At 31.4% G+C, this 22009-nt stretch overlaps 1 protein-coding gene across 1 annotated transcript; it reads right to left on the bottom strand.

Annotated features, from left to right (window-relative positions):
• Positions 1-16495: 16495 nt before the first annotated feature.
• LOC113385350 lies at positions 16496-18166 on the bottom strand. Its single transcript, XM_026623190.1, has 3 exons — positions 18007-18166; positions 17424-17520; positions 16496-16999 (listed from the first exon to the last, which is right to left on the bottom strand). The coding sequence occupies exons 1-3, from the start codon at positions 18103-18105 to the stop codon at positions 16647-16649; spliced, it is 549 nt and encodes a 182-aa protein (XP_026478975.1). The 5' UTR covers positions 18106-18166; the 3' UTR covers positions 16496-16646.
• Between the last annotated feature and the right edge of the window lie 3843 nt (positions 18167-22009).

Raw genomic sequence — 22009 nt, 5'->3', positions numbered from 1 at the left:
TTCGTTTAAAGCAAATAGTTTTTGAGTGCCATTTCCACCAAAAATAAAAATAATCGTATTTCCTCTGGAATCAACTTGTTTTAAGAGATCTTGACGGATTCTAGAAAATACCAAAACTTTAGTGCAAAGTATTTCCAAAAAGCTCATGATTTCATGAAAAAAAATCTATTTAAAAAAATAAAAGATACGCATAATGGTATATAAATGAAAATTCAAGGTCTTTTACTGACCAATTATTGTTTTTTATTATTTTTCTGTTACACAAATATTGATAGTGTACAACCAGAATGTCTTTCGAGTCCTTCAATCCTTTGCCATTTCAAAATAAGAGAAGTTACGGTAAAATTTATGATAGAGAAAGTTGTAGCTCATTTAATTACCTTCAAAATAGTGTATTGCAAGTATTGATAAAATCAGAATTAAAAGAGTTATAATTCAATTAATCCGGCGGGTGGTGACGGAGTGCAAATTGTTTTCACTTCTGAATTTAGGATTAAGATTAGCCAATTTCCGACACACGGTTTTTTCCTCTCCATTTACTGCAATTTTGTTGATCGTAGGTTGAATAGAGCACATGTGAACAGGATTTGACAAATTAATTCACTTCAAATATAAACTTAAGTAATATTGTATATAAATTTATTAGTGAGAAAAATGTAATTTGAATATAAAAATTATTAAAAGCCAGTTAAAATATTGTACAAATATATAAAAATTATAGGCAACATTATTGAAGCCTTTTGGGTAGAAAAAACCAATGTGATATTGTACCTTTACCGGGAATGCTATTTATTAATTCTTTCTGAATTTGTTATACCCTTTAGAAAACTTCAATTTTCAACACGTGTAAATTATGCTATAAATCTCAAAGGCAGGCGATGATTTTTTGTGTGATACATTTGGAAAGTCAATGTTTTAGTCGTGAATAAACAAAAAATCATTCATTTTCACATCCACACCTACAGGTATGACTAAAAAATTGTATAACCCTTGACATTAAAATGAATTGAGCTATTGGAAATAAATTTGTACTATAAATTGCAGTGTTTAATTTTTATTATATAATTTTATTGAACGTATTTTAATATTTGTAAAATGGATAATTAAAGTGTTAACTGTGGGAATTGAGAATCATCATTTCATTTGAAGCAGTTCTACATTCACTCATTTATTGATGTAAATAGTAATTCGAAAAACAATAATTATTAATTTTAACTGAACGGTGAATATTAGTACAGGATATTGAAAAAATGCAGAGTTGGGTACAGGACAACGTCTGTCGGGTCATCTAGTATATATATATACATATATATATATATATATATATATATATATAATCAACAATTTAAGTATTCACACCCTAACATATAAAAACACACACATACAATCTCACATGTCTCGTTCAAGTGTTTACACGTGTTACAAAGGACACACCAGTTTCAATTAGTTAATTTTCGAAAGCCAATCGAACAATATCCAGAGAACAATATTATTTGTGTTTTCAAATAATAATTTAAAAAAAGACAAATCTTTTAGTAATTTTGATTTACAAAATCTAATTATTCGGCGGAAAATTAACTCACAAATTCATTTTTGTTAAAAAAGCTTGTTTAGTGAAAAAGTGCTAACAAATATTCAAACATACAGGTAATTAATTCAACTTTGTCATTAACCTTTTCTTAAAAAATTTCCATAACTTTCAAAAAATTTTCTATTATGTTTAATATCCTGTTCTGATAATCCACTCATTTATTTTTATCATTTTTATCATTTTCATTTTGAACATATTATCATATTTCTGTACATTATTATATTTTTTTTGCAATTAATTCATTATTTAAGAAAAATCTATTTTCTTTTCCTAAACATATTGTTTGCTAAAATCTCATCAAGATCATGTTTCTTGACAGATGTCCTGAAGATGGAACGTACCTAGTTCCGAAACGTCGACAATAAACAAATAATTAAATAAAGAAATTGTTTTTTTTAAAAACTTTTCTTGTTTTTTATTTTGTATTATTTTTGGATTCTTGTTCGAAACTCTACAAAATATACACAAATCCAAGACTCTACCATTCAATATATATCTTATATATAAAAATGGAGCTCTCTTTCAAATGTCCGAATAAAACTCGAAAACGGCTGAATCGATTTGGCCAGTCTTAGTCTTGAAAAATTCGTGCCAATCCAGAGAAAGTCCAAAATGTGAGAAATTATTTCAAATCCGCGTAGAAACTTTACATTTATAATTTGAAAATTTTTGTAGAAGCGTAATTTAAATAAAACAATGGACGGTGGCAATTTCGTGAAATGTCAAACGCTTTTGACAGATGATGTTCAATTACGTTTAATAGGATGTTTTACGCGAATATTATTTATTTATAATAAATTTGTAGTAAGTAGTTTTGTTTGTAGTTTTATTTATATACAAAAACGTTAGTAAACGGGCCGCAAGTGTTACTAGAGACTCAAAATATAAACTTTTTTGATAGGTTAATATGAAAATGCACTTTTTGGCATATTTTTCTCAAACACGGTGCTCTGAAAGATCTAATTTGAATAATTATATACTCATTGGTATTTATAAAACATTTTCTAGGTTATATTATTTTTTATTTATCTTATTTAAATTCAGAATCTAAATTTGGTATCGATCAAATGGACATTTTGTCGAATAACATTTTTCCAATTATAATTTCCCAGAATTTATCGCAGAATAGATATTAATATATGAAGGTCCGGGATTAAAAAGGTCCACCACCGATGTGCCAAAAATCAGTAAAGTTAAGCATTGTTTAACAACAATATATGAAAGTAGAGGAAAAAATTAGCCAGCTACAAACTTGATTTGAAAACGATAATCTTTGAAATGGGGGAGATAAACAGTAATCTTTGAAAATCCATAATAAAAGTATTTTCTTCCGTTGGTAGTTTTAGCATTAGTTAAAAATGTAATTATTTTGTAAAATACCTTTAAAATTATAATAAGGCTTTAAACCTTTTGCCACCTGCCCGTTACAAGTTACCCCGCATATAGGATAAAAAGGTCTAGATAACAAATTTTTGGAAGACATCAAAAAAGCACATTTCTACAATGATGAAGTAAAAGTCAGTTTACTGAACGTAGTCAGATAATTGTTCGTTTGATATGTCTTATTTGTTGTGATATAATTGTTATGGTTTTCACAATATAGTTTATATTTGCTCAAAGTCAAATTGGACCTTTGTGCCTCGCCCTGCTCTACATATATACTTTTTATTAAATTTACTTTAATTCATCGAATGTAACTTGAAACTTTTCAAAAAGCAGGCCAAAGAAGAAATATATATTCATTTTTTATCTCTCCTCGCAAAAATTTGAAAATTTTGTATAAGCTCAGTAGTATTATTTACAATTATACACAAAATCCAGAATCCAAAAAGAATCTGAAAAACTTGAAACGTAATTAATAAGCCAAAAGACCAAAAAAGACTCGGATTGGATTATACGATGTTTTCCATAGAAAGTGTATAAAACTTGCAGTTTGATTGTATTGACAAAATATAGACAAACTAATGGGGTTTATTGTTTTTATAATACCTAATTGTATACAGCATACAAACAACACATCCTTATGCACTTAAAGTATTAATATTTTTGATTCTCTAGAAATGGTTTAGAATATACCTTATTTAGCAAAACAACGTTTGCCGGGTCAGCTAGTATATATATATATATATATATATATGTGTGTGTGTGTGTACATACATATACATTATATATGTATGTACAACATAACATACTATGTGTATACGCATTCCTAAGTTCATGAATGCATGTGTTCACATATACGCATATGTGTGTATGTGTGTGTGTGTGTTCATATATACGCATATGTGTGTATGTGTGTGTGTGTGTTCATATATACGAATATGCCTGTATGTATTTATTTATGTGTGTAAAAAAAGCCCTCCTACGTAATTTTTTTTAAAAAAAATTACGTAATTATTTATGAAATATTTTCGTAATCCATATTACGTAATCCACATTACTTAAAATAGGCGAAATTATTACACATTTCTTACATTATTACGTATAAAAATGACATAAGTATGTGACTTTTTTGCGTAAAAATTACATAAATTTTACGGATTTTGGCTTAGTGGGACACAACGATAATCCCTTATTCCTTTTCCTTTCCTAAATTCGGATTGTAAATTAAGTATCATATTATTTTTTTGATGTACTAATCTAGACTATTTTTTATATTTTTTTCAAACAGTTTTAATATATTGGATTCTAAACATATATGAGCTATATGCGTGCTTACTATTCTTGCGTCAATTATGCTCTCTTTTAGACATTTCGGTATATTTGCTCGTTCAATAAAGTCAGTAAATATTTTCACTAAATGCCTTAATCCATATAAATAAATTAAAGACCACCCAAACCCAATAGTTGCAGACATCTTACTACCGCATGACAATAGAAGAATGAAAAGGTATGGCCATTCGATTTTATGTAAACTAATTATAAGTAAGATATATCACTGGATTATCTTATACAATATCATACTTATTTAAATGTACAGTTTAGCTCATAGAAATTATTTTTGTGTTTCTGATTGCTAAAATAAAGTGAAATAAAAAAAAAAACGGTTTGTTTACACATTTCTTCCGACTTAATCGATCTTGAATCGAGTTTATGTGAAACACTTTGTTAACGTAGAGCAAGTTATAGTATTTCTATGTGGTTTTTACGCATTTGCTGCAAAGCGTCAGTCACATATAAGCCATCATATCTAGAATATGGCTACTATATAATTTTATTGTTTAACTTTTAGTTTATTATTTTATTTTATTAATTTGTTTTTTCGAAACAATGTCATTTGAAAATTTTTGTTTTTTATTTTTAAATTTATTTATTACAATTTATTCTTGATTGGTATTTATATTTATTGTTATTTATTATTAAATTTATTCATTACAATTTATTCTTGATCGGTATTTATATTTATTGTTATTTATTATATCTTCTAGTAAATTTTGTCATTTTTTTTTCAAAACTTTTTCCCATAGGGTAGGTTCATAGTAGGTTATAGTAATCATCAAAAAATCTAAAATGAAAACTGAACATTTTGGCATACCTTATTGTTGGAAAAATGGATCTGTGTGAATACAATTTGGCGCCCACGTTTTCTGGAACACGGATAAACCGATTTGAATTATTCGAAAAGCATTCGATTCCTATTGATAAGGAGACGAGCTGATTAGTTCTTGGCAAAGATAGGTCGAGCCGTTTCGAAGATACGGAGCTAAAAGTGCAAAAAATGACAGTTTTTGAGAGAAAGAAGCATCCGATTTGAATGATCCACATATTTGAACATTTTGCTTGTGTTGACAATGTTAAAATATGATTAGTTTTCGGGCAAGCAAAATTAAATAATTTCAAAATTACAAAAAAAAATTGTTTTTTATTGAAAATTATTCGGATTTAGTTTCAGCTAATATTTTAAAACTCATTTACAGAGTTGAAATAAATAGTTTTAACTTTGCAATTCAGTTTATATGATTTTTGATTTGATTAAGTTCTGTTTGTTTACTTTGAATGTAAACATTTAATTGTTTACAAAATACGAATAAGGAAAGGTACAGATTATTTATAATAATCTATTTAAAAACATTTAAAAATAAAGCGGTGCGGGATGTTCAAGCAATTTCCCTTAAGGCACAATGGCAGGCACCAAGGCCGGTCCTACCTAGTGTTAGAACAAAATATCGAGTACTGAGTAAATATCTGAGTAAATAACTGAGCGAGTACTTTTGCTATCGATTTTTTAGCTCGATCTATTTTCCAATATCGATTCTTTTCGTCGATAGTACTCAAAAAGAATCGACAGCGTAATCTATGAACACCACTCATCGACCAACTATGAACACCACTCATTGCAAATGCAATACAATAGTCTCTCTAGGAGGTCGTAACTGTTCAAAGAAGTGTCAAAAAACGATCCCGAAGGGTCATTAGTCTCAGAATTTATTGCTCAAAAACCCAAAATGAATATGATCACCCTAATAAATAAAGATGTTTATTTATTACTCTTATGTAAAATGAAATGGCTCTTTAAAGTACCTTAAATGTTTTATACAAACATATTCAACAATCGAAGTATGATTATTTCAAATACTACTCACCAATTTCAATATATTAGTATTTTACGCACAAAAGAATCGAAATATAATTATTTCGAATAATAATATTTATCAATTTCAACATATTAGTATTTTGCGTTTATTATATTTCGATTCTTTTTTACGCAAATTACTAATATATTGAAATGGATGAGTATTATTATTCGAAATAATATATTTCGATTCTTTTTTACGCAGAATACTAATATATTGAAATGGATGAGTATTACTATTCGAAATAATATATTTCGATTCTTTTTTGCGCAAAATACTAATATATTGAAATGGATGAGTATTATTATTCGAAATAATATATTTCGATTCTTTTTTACGCAAAATACTAATATATTGAAATGAGTATGAGTATTATTATTTGAAATAATTATATTTTGATTCTTTTTTTACGCAAAATACTCATGTATTGAAATTTTTAAATATCAACATGCAAACATATGGGTTTGAGTTGCTCGGAACCATTTAAACTTTAAATCCTATCGCTCCGAAGGGATGTTTCTCTATAAGTGTCGAAATATTATCTTGACCGTCATTAAACTGAATGTATTGCTTTCCAAAGAGCTTCATATTGCACTTTTATGTAAGCATGTAACGGCTTTTTCTTCAGTTCCCGTCGAGCCCTCGACCCGAACGGACGTGTCACGCGAGCTCTCGAGCAAATAATTTATTGGGAAGTCATCCATAATCCACGGTTATACATGTGTAGAGATCCATATACATTTTTATTTATTCTTTTTATAGTCGTGTTAAAATAAGTGCGTTATATGTTAAGGTGAGTCATGCAATCAAGAGAGTTTGCTCAACCCAACGGCCGACCACCAGACGTAAGTTTGGTTAGCAGTTCAACTGTTGGCGAATCAATTGCGCAAGCAATGAACACTGTGAATCACAAGGAATATGACAATATTGATAGTGAAATGGACCTAAGTGACTACTCAAGTGAAAGAATTAACACAAAAACAATTAAAAATGTCAGTGACCCAGTGCATATAAATACCGCCGGTAAAGATTACACGGCGTATCAACACATTAACAATAACGTCAATCAGAACACCGAAGTACATACAACTCCTGAACCAATCAATAGAAATATGAATGATGTTGATCAAGGCCAGGGATGGACAACCGTTACAAATAAAAGAAGACAGGAAAATTACTGCAACGAAGCAACAACGAAAAAGGTTACCTTGAAAGACTACTGGTTAAACTCAGTGCCCACAAAGAATTATTATGACACTCTGCAATACGCGCCTTCTAGTGTTGAACCAGTAGAAAAGACAATTAATCCACCACCAATCTTTGTCTACGGTGTTGACGACATCAAGCCTCTCATCGAATTATTAGAATTACACGCCAAGGACAAATATTCTTACAAAATAACTGGACTGCAGCAAGTTAAAGTAAACACAAAGGATTCACAGACGTATAACACCGTACTAAAACATTTGAAAGAAAAAGGAACTGAACTACATTCATATCAAACAAAGTCACAGCGATCTTTCAAAGTTGTAATAAAAAATTTACATCATAGCACTGATGTGGCAATGCTAAAACAAGAAATAAGTGAAAAGGGTTACAATGTTTTAAGAATTTACAACTTAAAACATAGATACACAGGATACCCAATAAATATCTTTGTGGTGGAATTGGAACAACAGAAAAATAACAAAGATATTTATTCCATTGACTTTCTTTACAGAACCAAGGTTTCTATAGAAGCAAACAGACCTACTCAAGAAGTGCCACAATGTACAAGATGCCAGAGTTTAGGGCACACAAAAAATTACTGTACACGCACAGCGCGTTGTGTAAAATGCGCCGGAAAACACTTTACTAAAGATTGTTCGTGGAGAGATCCTGTCAACCAAAACGTAAAATGCGCACTTTGTGGAGGAAACCATCCCGCAAGCTATAAAGGATGTGCTATTTATCAACAAGAAAAACTTCGTAAATTTCCACCATTAAGAAGAAGTCAGACTCCCCTCAAAAATCCCGTTAATACGAGCCACTCCTTCGTACGTGCAAACGTCTCCTTCTCAGAAATAACAAGAAACTCACAGAAAATAAATAATAATGTTACATGCCAACAAGACAATTCAGAACAACCTTCAAACCATCAACAAGCCAATCAACAAAGTGACATACATGAATAAAAAAATATGATGAAAACGTTAATGAACCAAATGGGCACTGTGCTCAATATAATCACAAGTCTTTTAGTGAATAAAAATAATGGCATTCGAATATAAATTGTGCACATGGAACGCCAACGGTCTAGCTCAACATCACCAAGAGCTCAAACAATATCTTTTAAGCAATGACATTGATATAATGCTAATTTCAGAAACTCATTTTACGAGCAGAAGTTATTTTAATATTCCATTCTATACCACTTACAGCACCAGGCATCCTGACGATAGAGCACACGGAGGATCAGCCATTTTAATAAAATCTAAAATCAAACATTATCTAATTGAACCTGTCTGTAATGATTTCCTGCAAGCTACCATCATTTCTGTAGAATTTCCTCAAAGTAATACTACAATTGCATCAGTCTACTGCCCGCCTAAACATAAGATACTAAAACGAGACTTTGAAACGTTTTTCAACGGTCTTGGAAATAAATACATAGTAGCAGGGGACTATAATGCCAAGCATACTCACTGGGGTTCAAGACTATGCAATCCCAGAGGACGAGAACTCTTCAACTTAATTAACTCCAACAACTCAACACCAATATCGACAGGAGAACCTACCTACTGGCCAAGCGACATGCATAAAAAACCAGATTTACTAGATTTCTTCATTTGCAAAGGTATTCCAGAAAGAAACTTGAAAGCCTACTCAAGCTTGGACTTGTCTTCAGATCACTCTCCGGTAATTGTATCTTTTAGCAATACTGAACCAATTTGTAACCTCAACCTTCACCTTACAAATAAGTATACCAATTGGAGTAAATTTGGAGATATTCTGGACAATAATCTGGAATGCAACTTACCACTAAAATCTGAAAAAGATATTGATTTTGCTGTGAACTTTTTTAATGACTCACTCTATATCGCCGCACAAAACGCCACTCCATCAATCGAAAACAACTTCTCTTTTAATTGTCCAACTTCAATCAAACGGCGAATCGCAATAAAAATAAGACTAAGGAAAATCTGGCAAACCACACGATCACCGGTAGATAAATCCAATCTTAACAGAGCCTGCAAAGATTTAAAACTCATGCTCCGGAACTTTAACAACCAAGTTTTTGAAGAGAAATTAAAACACTTAACTTCTACCAAAGAAACTAACTATTCACTTTGGAAAGCCGCAAAGAAATTTAAACAACCAGTCGCTCAAACGGTACCAATTAAAAAAGCCGACAACTCCTGGGCTATAAGCCATGAGGATAAGGTCAATTACTTTGCCGACTATTTTGAAGAAGTTTTTCAATGTCCGCCTCAAAAATGCAGTTCTCAAGAAGAAGAGTTTATTTACTATGGGCTTCGTAACATGTCTTCAGGACCACAAGTTCCGACAATTCGCTTCTTCCTATCAGAAGTCAAGAAAGAAATAACAAAATCCAAATCAGGTAAATCACCAGGATACGACAAGATCTCGATGCAAATGCTGAAACACCTTTCACTAAAGTCTATAAGATTTCTGACAATTCTATACAATTCGATATGTAGACTTCAAATTTTTCCTCAAGCTTGGAAAAGAGCTAGGATTATCTTGATTCCAAAACCTGGCAAGGATCCATCCTATACAACATCATATCGACCAATAAGTCTTTTACCCCTCCTTTCCAAAATACTCGAAAGATTGCTGCTTAAAAGAATTCTTGTCACATTGAACAATAATAATACAATTCCTTGTCATCAGTTCGGTTTTAGAAAGATGCATTCAACGATTGAACAAACCCATAGATTGGTGCGTAAGATTAACGAAACTCTACAAGAAAAGAAATATTGCTCAGCTCTGTTCTTAGATACCACACAAGCATTTGACAAAGTTTGGCATACAGGACTTCTTTATAAAATTAAAAATACTTTACCCAATGACCTATTTCTATTAATTAAATCATACTTATCAAACCGAAGTTTCTACGTTAACATTATCAACATGAACTCACCTATTAAAATAATAAAATCAGGCGTTCCTCAAGGCAGTGTTCTCGGCCCAATTTTGTTCTTAATTTTTACAGCTGACATTCCCACCTCACTTGACACAGACATAACCTCATTTGCTGACGATATTTGCATTCTTTCAAAACATGAAATTCCCACAACTGCTTCAGAGCAACTTCAAAGTCACTTAACATCAATAGAAAAATGGTACAAATGGTACTGTGGAGGCTAGAGATCAACAGCCAGAAATCATCCCACATCACTTTTACACTCAAACACGAGACATGTCCACCTGTAACTGTGAATGAAATAGAAGTCCCTCAGGTCGAACACGTAAAGTATCTGGGCATGCATCTAGACCGCAAACTGAATTGGAAAATTCACATAAAAAAGAAAAGATAACAGCTTGAGGAAAAGTTACGAGAACTATACTGGTTAATGAGTAGGAGATCCCATCTTTCTGTACACAACAAAATACTGGTATACAAAGTTGTACTTAAGCCGATTTGGACATATGGCATAGCACTTTGGGGTACCACATCTAAAAGTAATGCTAACATCATTCAAAGGTTTCAGAACAAAGTTTTTAGGATCGTTTTAGGCGCCCCAAAATATACTCCCACCTGGCTGATCCATGATGACACACATATGCGCACTGTAGCCGAGGAAGTTAAAAGATTTGCTGTTAACCACAAAGACAGACTGGAAGAACACCCAAATGAGTTGGCCAACGCACTGCTATCCACAAACACAACACGAAGACTTAAAAGAAAAATATTTAGTGATTTAATTAGATTGTAATTACTCGTGTCACACTATATTACTTCTTATAAAGGAAAAATGCAACTGTGTATTTTTCACTATTTATATATCGATGTCATTTTTACATATAATTGCCAAAAGATTTACTTAATGTCTATGTAGGACAGTTGTAAATATATTGTTGAATAAAAAATGTAACGGCTTTTTAAAGTTGCATGCTCGCTAAAATTATTCATATAAAAATTTTCAACAATTATAAAATATTATTTTACTTAAAAATACTAAAAATATTATTGTACTTAAAAATAATTAATAAGTATTGCTTTTTTAATAAAGTATCAGGCTATTATATTGTCTTAATAAAAAATACTCAACTATTATAACTTGTCTTTTTTTTTGAAATATTATAGAATTTGGAATTAGAATTGAAAAATTACTGTTAAAATTTTACAATATTGAAAATGATTCTGATTTAACACATCAGATACAAGCAATAGAATTCATTCTAATATTGTGAAATGATATTTAATTAGTTTCAGATCTTTGTTGCACTTATGTTTGATTTTTATGAAAAGTACTCAAAATTCGATAATGAGTACTATCGATACTTTCGCCACGATATTTTTTTTGGCATCGACATTTTGATTAGATACTTTTCAAAGTACTCAATATCGATCTTTTGCCTCGATACTTCTAACACTAGTCCTACCTTGAATGCAATGCATGCAAAAAATGCGGGCGCACGCCTTAGGGGGCGCCAAAACGAGATTTGGATATGAAATTTATAATATAGTTTTTTCAATATTATTTAAGAAATATATACTTTCCTTGCATTTTGCTAATCTATGGATAATATTTTTTAAAATACGTTAAAAATTTCACTTTAAAACAGCAAATGGGAAAGTAAAGATGAATACATACAATTCGTCCCTTACGATATCAATTAGAAGTTTACGATGCAATTTTGGATATTTTAAATAATGAAAAATTAAATTAAAATAATCCAATATGAAGTACCAGTACTATATTTAATAATGAAAGGCTACAATTTTTTTAATCTCAATAGAATAAATTGCATAAAATCCTCAAAATAAATAAATAAAATGTTTTAAAACCCAAATATTAATAATACGCATGCTTTGGAAATAATTGAACTTTTAAGACCCGCGAATTGCCTCGACCTTCTGAATAATTTCAAAATCAATGTATTTTTGCGCTTTTAGTTTACATATATCTAATGTTTTGTGTACTAAATACAGAATTATTAAAAAGTGTTTTAAAAAATTAATGATGATTGCTTAAATTTTTGTATAATTTTAATGATGAACTTTTAAAACAGTTAAAATAAATGGGGGGGGGGCGCTAGAAAAACAATGGCATGCGGGCGCTGAGGACCCCAGGACCGGCCCTGGCAGGCACCATTAGTTGTGTTTTATTTCGACCATTTGGCTGCAAGTAAGCAAAATCAAGATCATGTTTCTTGACAGATGTCCTGAAGATGGAACGAATCCAGTTCCGAAATTTCGACAGTAAATAAATAAATGTTTTTTTAAAAAACTTTTTTATTAACTTCCCGTAGGGCAAGTTATAGTAATCGCAAAAAAATCGAAAATGAAAATTTTTATATGTCTTTACGTTTCAGAGGTTTCTGAATATTTTGGCATACCTTAGAAAAAATGGATGCATGTGTGTGTGTGTGTGTGTGCGTGTATGTATGTGTGTGCGGATACAAATTTTCGTCGACGATTTCGGGAACACGGATCAACCGATTTGAATAATTCAAAAAACATTCGATTCGTATTGATAAGGAGACGTGCTGATTAGTTTTTGGCGAAGGCTAGTCTAGCCGTTCCGAAGATACGGGGCAAAAAGTGCCGAAAACGGTAACTCAGTTTTTAAGAGCACGGAGCGTCCGATTTGAATAATTCAAAAAACATTTCACTTGTATTGACAAGATGACAAATTGATCAAGGTCTAGTGGTTTCGGAGATCTGATGAAAAAAGTAAAAAAAAATGCTATTCGGCGGTTAAAAATGATCATTAGACATATGCACATCAAATTATCCGATATTTTATAGAGATTTTAACAATAAGTATAATTTTTTTAACATTCCGTACCAATGCTTATGCGTCAGACGGCGGCGCGGCACTTGCGCGCGCTTTGACATTTCGTCTCTATGCAGTTCAAGCAGTACGATTGCTTTGAAAAAAAGTTTAGAATTTCCAAAATATGTCAAAATGAAGAAAACATTGTTCTTTTCAAAAAAATTTTGTTTTCAAAAAAAAATTCTTTTTTCAAAAAAAAAGTAAATTTTTGTCAAATTTATAGTTTCTCAAAAATCTAATTTTTTCGAAGTAAATTTTTTTCAAAAATGTTAATCGTTTTTAAAAAAATAATAATTTTTGGTACGGGAAGTTCCTGCAATTTGCCTTAAGGCACGACGCCTTAATTGCCTTAAGACAGAATTCCACTTACAGCTAGTTTTTTATTACTTTTTGGATTTTTTGTTCAAAGCTCTACAAAACATATATATATATATATATATATATATATATATATATATACAGGGCCGGTCCTGGGATCCTTTGCGCCTGCATGCAACTTTTTTTCTTTTTATTTTTCACAATATCCAAAATTGCGTCGTAAACTTCTCCTTATTGATATCGTAGGAGCCGAATTGTGTTCATCCTTGCTTTCTCGTTATATTCAGATTATCAGATTGTTGTTTTAAAGTTAAATTTTATTATTATTTTTTTTATTTTAGAAGTATTGTCCAAAAATGAGTAAAAAATTCAAAGAAATTACTCATTTCTTGAACTATCTTGACAAAAAACTAATTATATTTGATATGTATTATTTCTGCAGAGTTAATAATTATTAAGTTTAGAGTATGGACACCACAAGGTATAAAAAAAGCCTTAAGATATTCGTTCCAAAGTAAATTTTGCTTTCATTTTTCATATTTGTTTCATTTCCATAACTCTAACCACGCATGTCTTTAACATTCAAAGTTCATCAGATGCGAAACATTTGCAACAAAAACAAAAGTTACAATTCAATTTTCGGAATAAACATGCCATTTTTTAAGAAATGACTCCCCATTTTTCATTTTTCCGATTATAATTTATTTATATTTTTTAACAAGTTCTGTTTCAACAAAATCAGCTCATAATTTTTCGTCAATAATGCCCAATAGTTAATTTAATCTTTCGCAGGTTTGCGCTTATGGAATTGAACACTAGTTAATTTCTTTTTCGATTCCACGGTAACTTCAAACAAAGAAAAAATTCAATAAGTAGATTAAGCAATAAACAGAGTTGTTATTTACTCATTTGCAGAGTAATTAATAGGTTAATTGTTTCTACTAATATCACATTGCAGTCTCCGTATCTATAGTTCAGTTAGAGTGCTCATTATAATTTATCAAGTATTCTAGATTTTATATAAATAATAAAAAATATAAATAATATAAATTTAATTTCCGGAACTCGTTTTGGCGTGCGCCTGCATTTTTTGCATCGCATGCAAGGCAGGACCGGCCCTGTATATATATATATATACAGTAAACCCTCGCTTTACGCGGCAAGTGCGTACCGTGCAGTATAGGAACCGTGCTATAAGAAACTCGTATTTAACATACAATTCAGGCTAATTCGTAGTGCGTTCTATGGAACCTTACATAGTGCAGTATGGGAACCGTGTTATGAGAGACTCAGAGTTGGTACAAATCGCACCATTTTTATCGCGTTGTATGGAGACCAAGAAATACAACTTGAAGTAGGAGAAATACGGACGAAATGACGTAAATGACGTGACGAAATTGACACCTTATTCAAAAATTGGCGCGACGCAGTAATCAGCTCAAACGTGTTCTTAGGCGGCTATTATACAATCAGGCATGTCTAAAAGATAAAAGTCGATAACAAAATTTACAACAATACCCTTTTGCACAACGAACTTATGGGCTGTTGACCAAATACCGCGTAATAAGAAGTCCGTGTAGTCGGAGGGATGTCGGATTTTTAGCTCCGTGTAGTATGGGAACCGTGTACCCAGAGTGCAGTATATATATATATATATATATATATATATATATATAATATTTATGTATATATGTTTGTGCTGTTTGATCCACAATTTTTTACATTAGATTTGTTTTGAGTACATTGGAAAACATGTTGCACACCCAATACAGTAGGCCCTCGCTTTACACGGCACTCTTGGTACACGGTTCCCATACTACACGGAGCTAAAAATCCGACATCCCTCCGACTACACGGACTTCTTATTACACGGTATTTGGTCAACAGCCCATAAGTTCGTTGTGCAAATGGGTATTGTTGTAAATTTTGTTATCGACTTTTATCTTTTAGACATGCCTGATTGTATAATAGCTGCCTAAGAACACGTTCGAGCTGATTACTGCGTCGCGCCAATTTTTGAATAAGGTGTCAATGTCCTACACGTCATTTCGTCCGTATTTCTCCTACTTCAAGTTGTATTTCTTGGTCTCCATACAACGCGATAAAAATGGTGCGATTTGTACCAACTCTGAGTCTCTCATAACACGGTTCCCATACTGCACTATGTAAGGTTCCATAGAACGCACTACGAATTAGCCTGAATTGTATGTTAAATACGAGTTTCTTATAGCACAGTTCCTATACTGCACGGTACGCACTTGCCGCGTAAAGCGAGGGTTTACTATACAAACAACATTTTTTTATTTTGTTTACCTGTGCAGTTTAAGTAAGTAATTCATAAGTCTATGAATAAGTAGTAGTGTTGATACTTGCAACTTTTTTTTAAATATAATTTCGTATTTAGTAATCCTAGTATAAATGATTCAAAATCATTAAACAATTCTTATATTTATTTTTCTAAAAAATGTACACAACAACCATACATAAAGCTAAAATACCCGAAAAATTTATTCAAAAGCACAACTCAATTCAACTATATAATTTTACACAGAAGCAGAATTTCATACAATTTACTAGAAATCATATATTATAGATAACGATGTCATTAATTCACCATTTTTATAAGTCTATCACTCGCAAAAATTGCTATACAAAATATTTTGAATTGATGAGTATTACTTTAAAACAGTATTAATTATGAATTAAGTGAATTTGCTTATACAGAATACTAATATGTGGAGAAAAACAATCTAAGCCAGAATGACTTAACGACCATAAATAAAATAATGCATAAAAATACAATCAGCTAAAGTGATTAATGTTTTATTATATTGTATTATGTATTATATTAGTATATTAATAAATATGCTTCAAAACATAAATGTCACGTGATTAAAATAAAAAGTTTGAATAGTAAATTTAGAAGAGCATATAATAGTTACATAATTTTAACTATTTCAGTCAATATTTTATTTAGATCATTACATTCTATAAAGCATGTGGAACAGAGAAAAAATTATTCAATGAAGGAAAATTCAATTTGATTGTGATATAACTAAACCCAACTTTGGTGTGAACAATTGGATTAAGATTAGGTTTGTGCTCTTTTTAAAATTCTCGATAAAGAGTTGGAAAATTATATTTCTCTTAAAAATTCTAATAAGCAACACATGTTCCCCTATAAAACCTCTTTGATCCTTTGCAAATGCCTTCTTCAACTTCTATATCAGTTTCGCCTAATCTGTTTGCTAATTTGGGACCTACACAATCAACCTCTAATGTCAGTGTATTTACCCCTATAACTCTACCAAGTTCGGGTACCCTGCATGTACCAATTGTACCAAATGACTGGCATATTCCTCGGTATAAAGCAGAGTTTTCATTGCATGGATTTGTCTCGCATTGAGGTATAGCTTTGCCCTTAGGAAGAATTAAATGTTGTCCCTCTCTGCAAGGTCCACGGCGGTATATAGGGTAGCACTTGTCAGTCTGCGGGTGGTAAATTGTGCCTGTAATTAAATTGTTAAGTAAGTACTGTGAGAAATACTATTATTAATTGTCTGGAAAATGCTATTAATTGAACTATAATAGATAACTTAGTGCACTAATATTTTGTATCAAATCTACATGGTTTACTTATAAACTAGTTTATAACATATTTCCATCAGAGCTAAATATAATCAATTTTCTTCAGATAAATTCAGAATAACCTCAATGTTGTTATTATGCCATCAAGGCAATATTGGCCCAAAGAGCATACACGTTTTTTATATTTCAAATTTCATAAATCTTAATTAAAAACAAACATTATTTGCACACATGTATATCAACGCAAACTGTATTCTAAACAGAGAACACCATTATGTAATGACATAATAATTTCATTTTATAACAAGTTAAACTGATGTAAATTTTGATAAAATAAAAGTTTACCTGCTCCACAATCACAAATCCAATCATCTTTTTGGTCTCCTGGATACAAGAGTTCATTTTCTTTGCATCGACCAGGAATATAAAGAGCAGATCGATTCTAAAATGATTCATGATGGTTTTCTATTAATCCTAAACTTCTATCTTGGACAAATTACAAGTTTACAACTAGATATTTTTGAAATATCATAGGAAAAAAGTACATGATAATTCACTATTTTTCAGGGTTAAACTAATATAAATTACATACCAATATATATGCATGTCTTACATGATTAATAAAATGTGAGATTGTGTAATAAATTAAAATGTTGATGTAAATGAATATTAGAAGTAACAATTAATTTATTATTCATGCTATTGTTTCTTGAAATAAATAATTCAGGAGTGTGTAAATTAATTCAAAATAGTCTTCTTTAATAATTTAAATATTAACAATGTTATAGAGTATTAATAATATGAGTTAATAATATATAAACAAATTACTTTTATGTTATCTTCACAGCATGCTATAAACTTTAAATTTTCATGCAAATTCACCAATGTTTCAGATCACCACCCCATTTTTAATTTCTATATTATTTACATCTCTATTGGTATTGTCTTCAACACTTTCAGGGAAACCAAACTGTTGTCCACTAATACATAATATTACACGTGTCAGTATTAATAATTTTGAAAACATGTTTCAGGCTGTAAAATTATAACCTTATGAATAATGCATAAATTTTAATACACGTAGTGCAAAAATGATTCAAGGTCAAACGTGACAGATTCCTGACGTGAAGTTAGCAACATAATTGACATAAATCAAGGGCGATCAACCTTTTTAACCCACGGGTCAATTTTAATTTTGAAATTTTATGGCGGGCCGCACGTAATTTATATACAGTCAAACCTCGTTTAACGCGGCAAGTGCGTACCGTGCAGTATGGGGACTGTGCTATAAAAAAACTTGTATTTAACATAATAACATACAATTCAAACTAATTCGCAGTGCGTTCGTGCGTTCATGGTGCGTTCTATGGATACTTATATAGCGCAGCAGTGGCGTCGGAACCGTGTGGGCTGTGTGGGCTTGAGCCCACCCATGAATTTTGATGGGGGGGGGGGCTCAGCCCACTCATCAATTTCAAAAAATTATATGGGCTAATATCTCTCAAAAAACGGGCCCACCCATCAAAAATTTGGTTCCGACGCCACTGCAGCGCAGTATGGGAACCTTTATTTATGCTTATTTATCTATGATAGGAACCGTGCTATGAGAGACTCAGAGTTAGTACAAATCGCACCATTTTTATAGCGCTGTATGGAGACCAAGAAATACAACTTGAAGTGGAAGTAGTACGGACAAAATGATATAGATACCTTATTTAAAAATTGGCGCGAGGCAGTAATCAGTTCAAACGTGTTCTTAGAAAACTATTATATAATCAGGCATATCTAAAAGATGAAAGTCGATAACAAAACTTACATTAATATCCTTATGATATCACGTTCATAGAATCACTCATAGGTTGCGCAATGAACTTATGGGCTGTTGAACAAAAACCGTTTAATAGAAAGATTTTTAGCTCTGCGTAGTATGGGAACCGTGCACCCAGAGTGCCGTGTTAACGAAGGGTTGACTGTACATATATACAGTAAACCCTTCGGTAACACGGCCGTTCTGTATGTGTGTGTGTGTATGTGTGTGCCGATATAGATTTTCGTCGACAATTTCGGGAATATTTGAATAATTGAAAAACATTCGATTCGTATTGGTAAGGAGACGTGCTGATTAGTTTTTGGCAAAGGCAAATCTAGTCGTTCCGAAGATACGGGACAAAAAGTGCCAAAAACGGTTACTCAGTTTTTGAGAGAACGGAGCGTTCGATTTTAATAAATAAAAAAAAACTACTTGTATTGAGAAGATGGAGAACTGATTAATTTTTAGGGAAAGCAGGTCTAGCAGTTTCGGGGATCTAGTAATAAAAGTAAAAAAATTCCATTTGGCGGTCATTTTTTTTTTTTAATTTCAATAAGTATTACAACTGTTAAATTATTAACATCTAGTAATATTGTTAAATAATAACATAAATTTAAATAAATAAAAGTGCAAAGGATAAAATTTACATGAAAATAATATCCGTAATATGATTTGATATAAAATATAAGCAAATAATAATAAAAATAAAATTAATAAATAATATAAATAAAATTTCTGAATAATAAAATAATACTAGAAAAATAACAAAATAATAATAATAGAAATAGTAAGATAATAATAACAATAATAATAATAATAATAATAATGTTAGCGTTCACAAATTTATGAGATCATTGGAAAATTTTCGTTTTAGTCTTGTTGGGCGCGCTTCTGAGAATACTTTGTGTGCCAAGTAATTTGGGTATTTTTCTATTCTTCTTTTGTAGTTGTTTGTTTTTTGTTAAATTTCTTCATTTACTGTCATCATGTTGCTGTCCTGGTGAATCAACCAGTTGGGAACGTACCTAGGTGCGTTCAGTGCCTGCCGTATGATCTTGTTCTGCACTGCATTCTGCTGAATAATCTGTAGATTGTTTTTTTTTTGGCGGTGCCTCATAGTTGAATCCCAAGTTCAAACCACACTGGTTTAAAAATACATTTGTAAATAATTAGTTTGTTGTTTGTCGACAGTTCGGAACGTTTATTCAGTAGCCAGTAATGTTTTTTAAATAGTTCATCAATCTGCTTTTTTTTCTTGTTAATGTGAACTCTCCACTTCAATTTTTTGTCTAGGTGTATTCCGAGATATTTTACGCTATCTTTTACTGGAATTTCCTGTCCATTTAACTTAATTGTAGGGCATATACCAGTACGCAGCGTGAAAGTGATATGCGTAGATTTTGAGCCGTTTGTCATAATTCTCCATAAAAAAAGCCATTTTGTAGCAATATCTAGATGTTCTTGTAATAGTTGCGAAGCTATTGCGGGATCTTTATTGGAGGCAATGATACTTGTATCGTCAGCAAATGTCGACACGCTTGTTCCGGAGTATAAAGAAAAATCCGCTGTGAATATAAGAAATAGAGTTGGAGAAAGGACGCTTCCCTGAGGCACCCCAGAGAGGATCTTTCTTTTGGTCGACTCTTCGTCGTTAATGCTGACGAAAAACTCCCTATTTTCAAGGAACGATTTTATTATTAAAAATATCGGTTCTGATAAACAGAGTTTTAGTTTGTACAACAAACCAGTGTGCCATACTTTGTCAAATGCTTGCGCAACGTCTAAAAATACAGCCAAACAATATTTTTTTGCATGGAACGATTCGTTAATTATATTTACTAGGCGATGAACCTGTTCTATGGTTGAGTGTTGTTCTCTAAAGCCAAATTGGTGATTTGGAATTAGGTTTTGATTCAACAATTCTGACTTAATGCGTTGGAGTAATAATTTTTCAAATACCTCCGAAATACAAGGAAGTAGGCTTATTGGTCTATAGGAAGACAATAAATGAGGATCTTTCATCATTTCCGTTGCAACTGCGGCGATGAGGCTGAAATGTATTTTTCAAGTGTTCTAAAAATTCTTCCGATTTTTCTTCTGAACTTCTTGCCCAGGAACCATCAAGTTGACGCACTGGAGGTGCCTTTTTAATCTCTTCGTTGCCTTCCATATTAGACATATGCACTTCAAATTATCAGATTTTATGGAGGCTTTACTAATGTGTATCAATTTTGTTTACATTTCTATGGGTTCCGTAACATCGTTTATCCGTTAGACGGCGACGCAGCGATTACGCGCTAGTAGTGAATGGCATCGTGCCTTAAGGCAAATTGCTGAAACTTTCCGCACCGCAATGAAATATTTTATTATATTTTCAAATAGTGTAACTTATATATGTTTACAGAAAACTAATTAAACATATCTTAACCAATCGAATTTAAAATGAAAATTTGTCTAATATTTATAAGAATTAAATAAACTGAATTGCAAAGTTAAAATTATTTATTTTAAGTATATTAGCGAGCTTTAGAACTTTAGCCAGAAATAAGATTAAAATCCGAATTATTTTCGATATTCAAAAAAATTTTTTTTTGGAAATTAAAAAAAAAAAAATAAAATGTTTGTTTTCCTAGAAGCAATCGTTTCGTGAACACAAATAGAGAGTTTTTTGAATAATTCAAATCGGATGATTATTTCTTACAAAAACTGCCATTTTTTGCACATTTAACTCGATATCTCCGAAACGGCTGGACCTTTGCCAAAGACAAATCAACACTTTTCCCGAGCGTCGTCTTAAATTGCAAACCTATAATTTCAGAATACGCAGATGAGCATACTAGAGAGTTGATGGAGAGAATAACCGAAGCCTGTGATATCAGTATGATTCGTAAGCATGGCATAAATCAAAGACAATCTGTGCACTGGTGGACTGAAGAAATCACCTCTCTTCGTAAAGAGTGCCACAAGAAAAGAAGGATCTCTCAGCGAAGATATAGCCTCACAAATTCTGCACAACTAGTAGTGGAATACAAACAGGCACGTCGGCAACTAAATAAAGCTATCAAAGATAGTAAAGTTAGGTGCTGTAAAGAACTTCTGGATGGAGTCGAGAAAAATCCAT

This window comes from Ctenocephalides felis, unplaced genomic scaffold (assembly GCF_003426905.1).
Source record: "Ctenocephalides felis isolate EL2017-DRISC unplaced genomic scaffold, ASM342690v1 CF-g0.4_SCAFFOLD_03571, whole genome shotgun sequence".
In the NCBI taxonomy this organism is placed as follows: Eukaryota; Metazoa; Arthropoda; class Insecta; order Siphonaptera; family Pulicidae; genus Ctenocephalides; species Ctenocephalides felis.
The sequence above is the reverse complement of the archived record's forward strand: the minus strand, read 5'-3'. Positions and strand labels throughout refer to the sequence as shown.

Excerpts from the sequence above, each read along its gene's own strand:
- LOC113385350 (XM_026623190.1), bottom strand. The coding sequence starts at position 18,105 with ATGTTTTCAAAATTATTAATACTGACACGTGTAATATTATGTATTAGT. Across the intron at positions 17,521-18,006 it reads AAGACAATACCAATAGAGAT|AATCGATCTGCTCTTTATAT; the intron begins GTAAATAATATA and ends GAATCATTTTAG. Across the intron at positions 17,000-17,423 it reads GATTTGTGATTGTGGAGCAG|GCACAATTTACCACCCGCAG; the intron begins GTAAACTTTTAT and ends ATTTAATTACAG.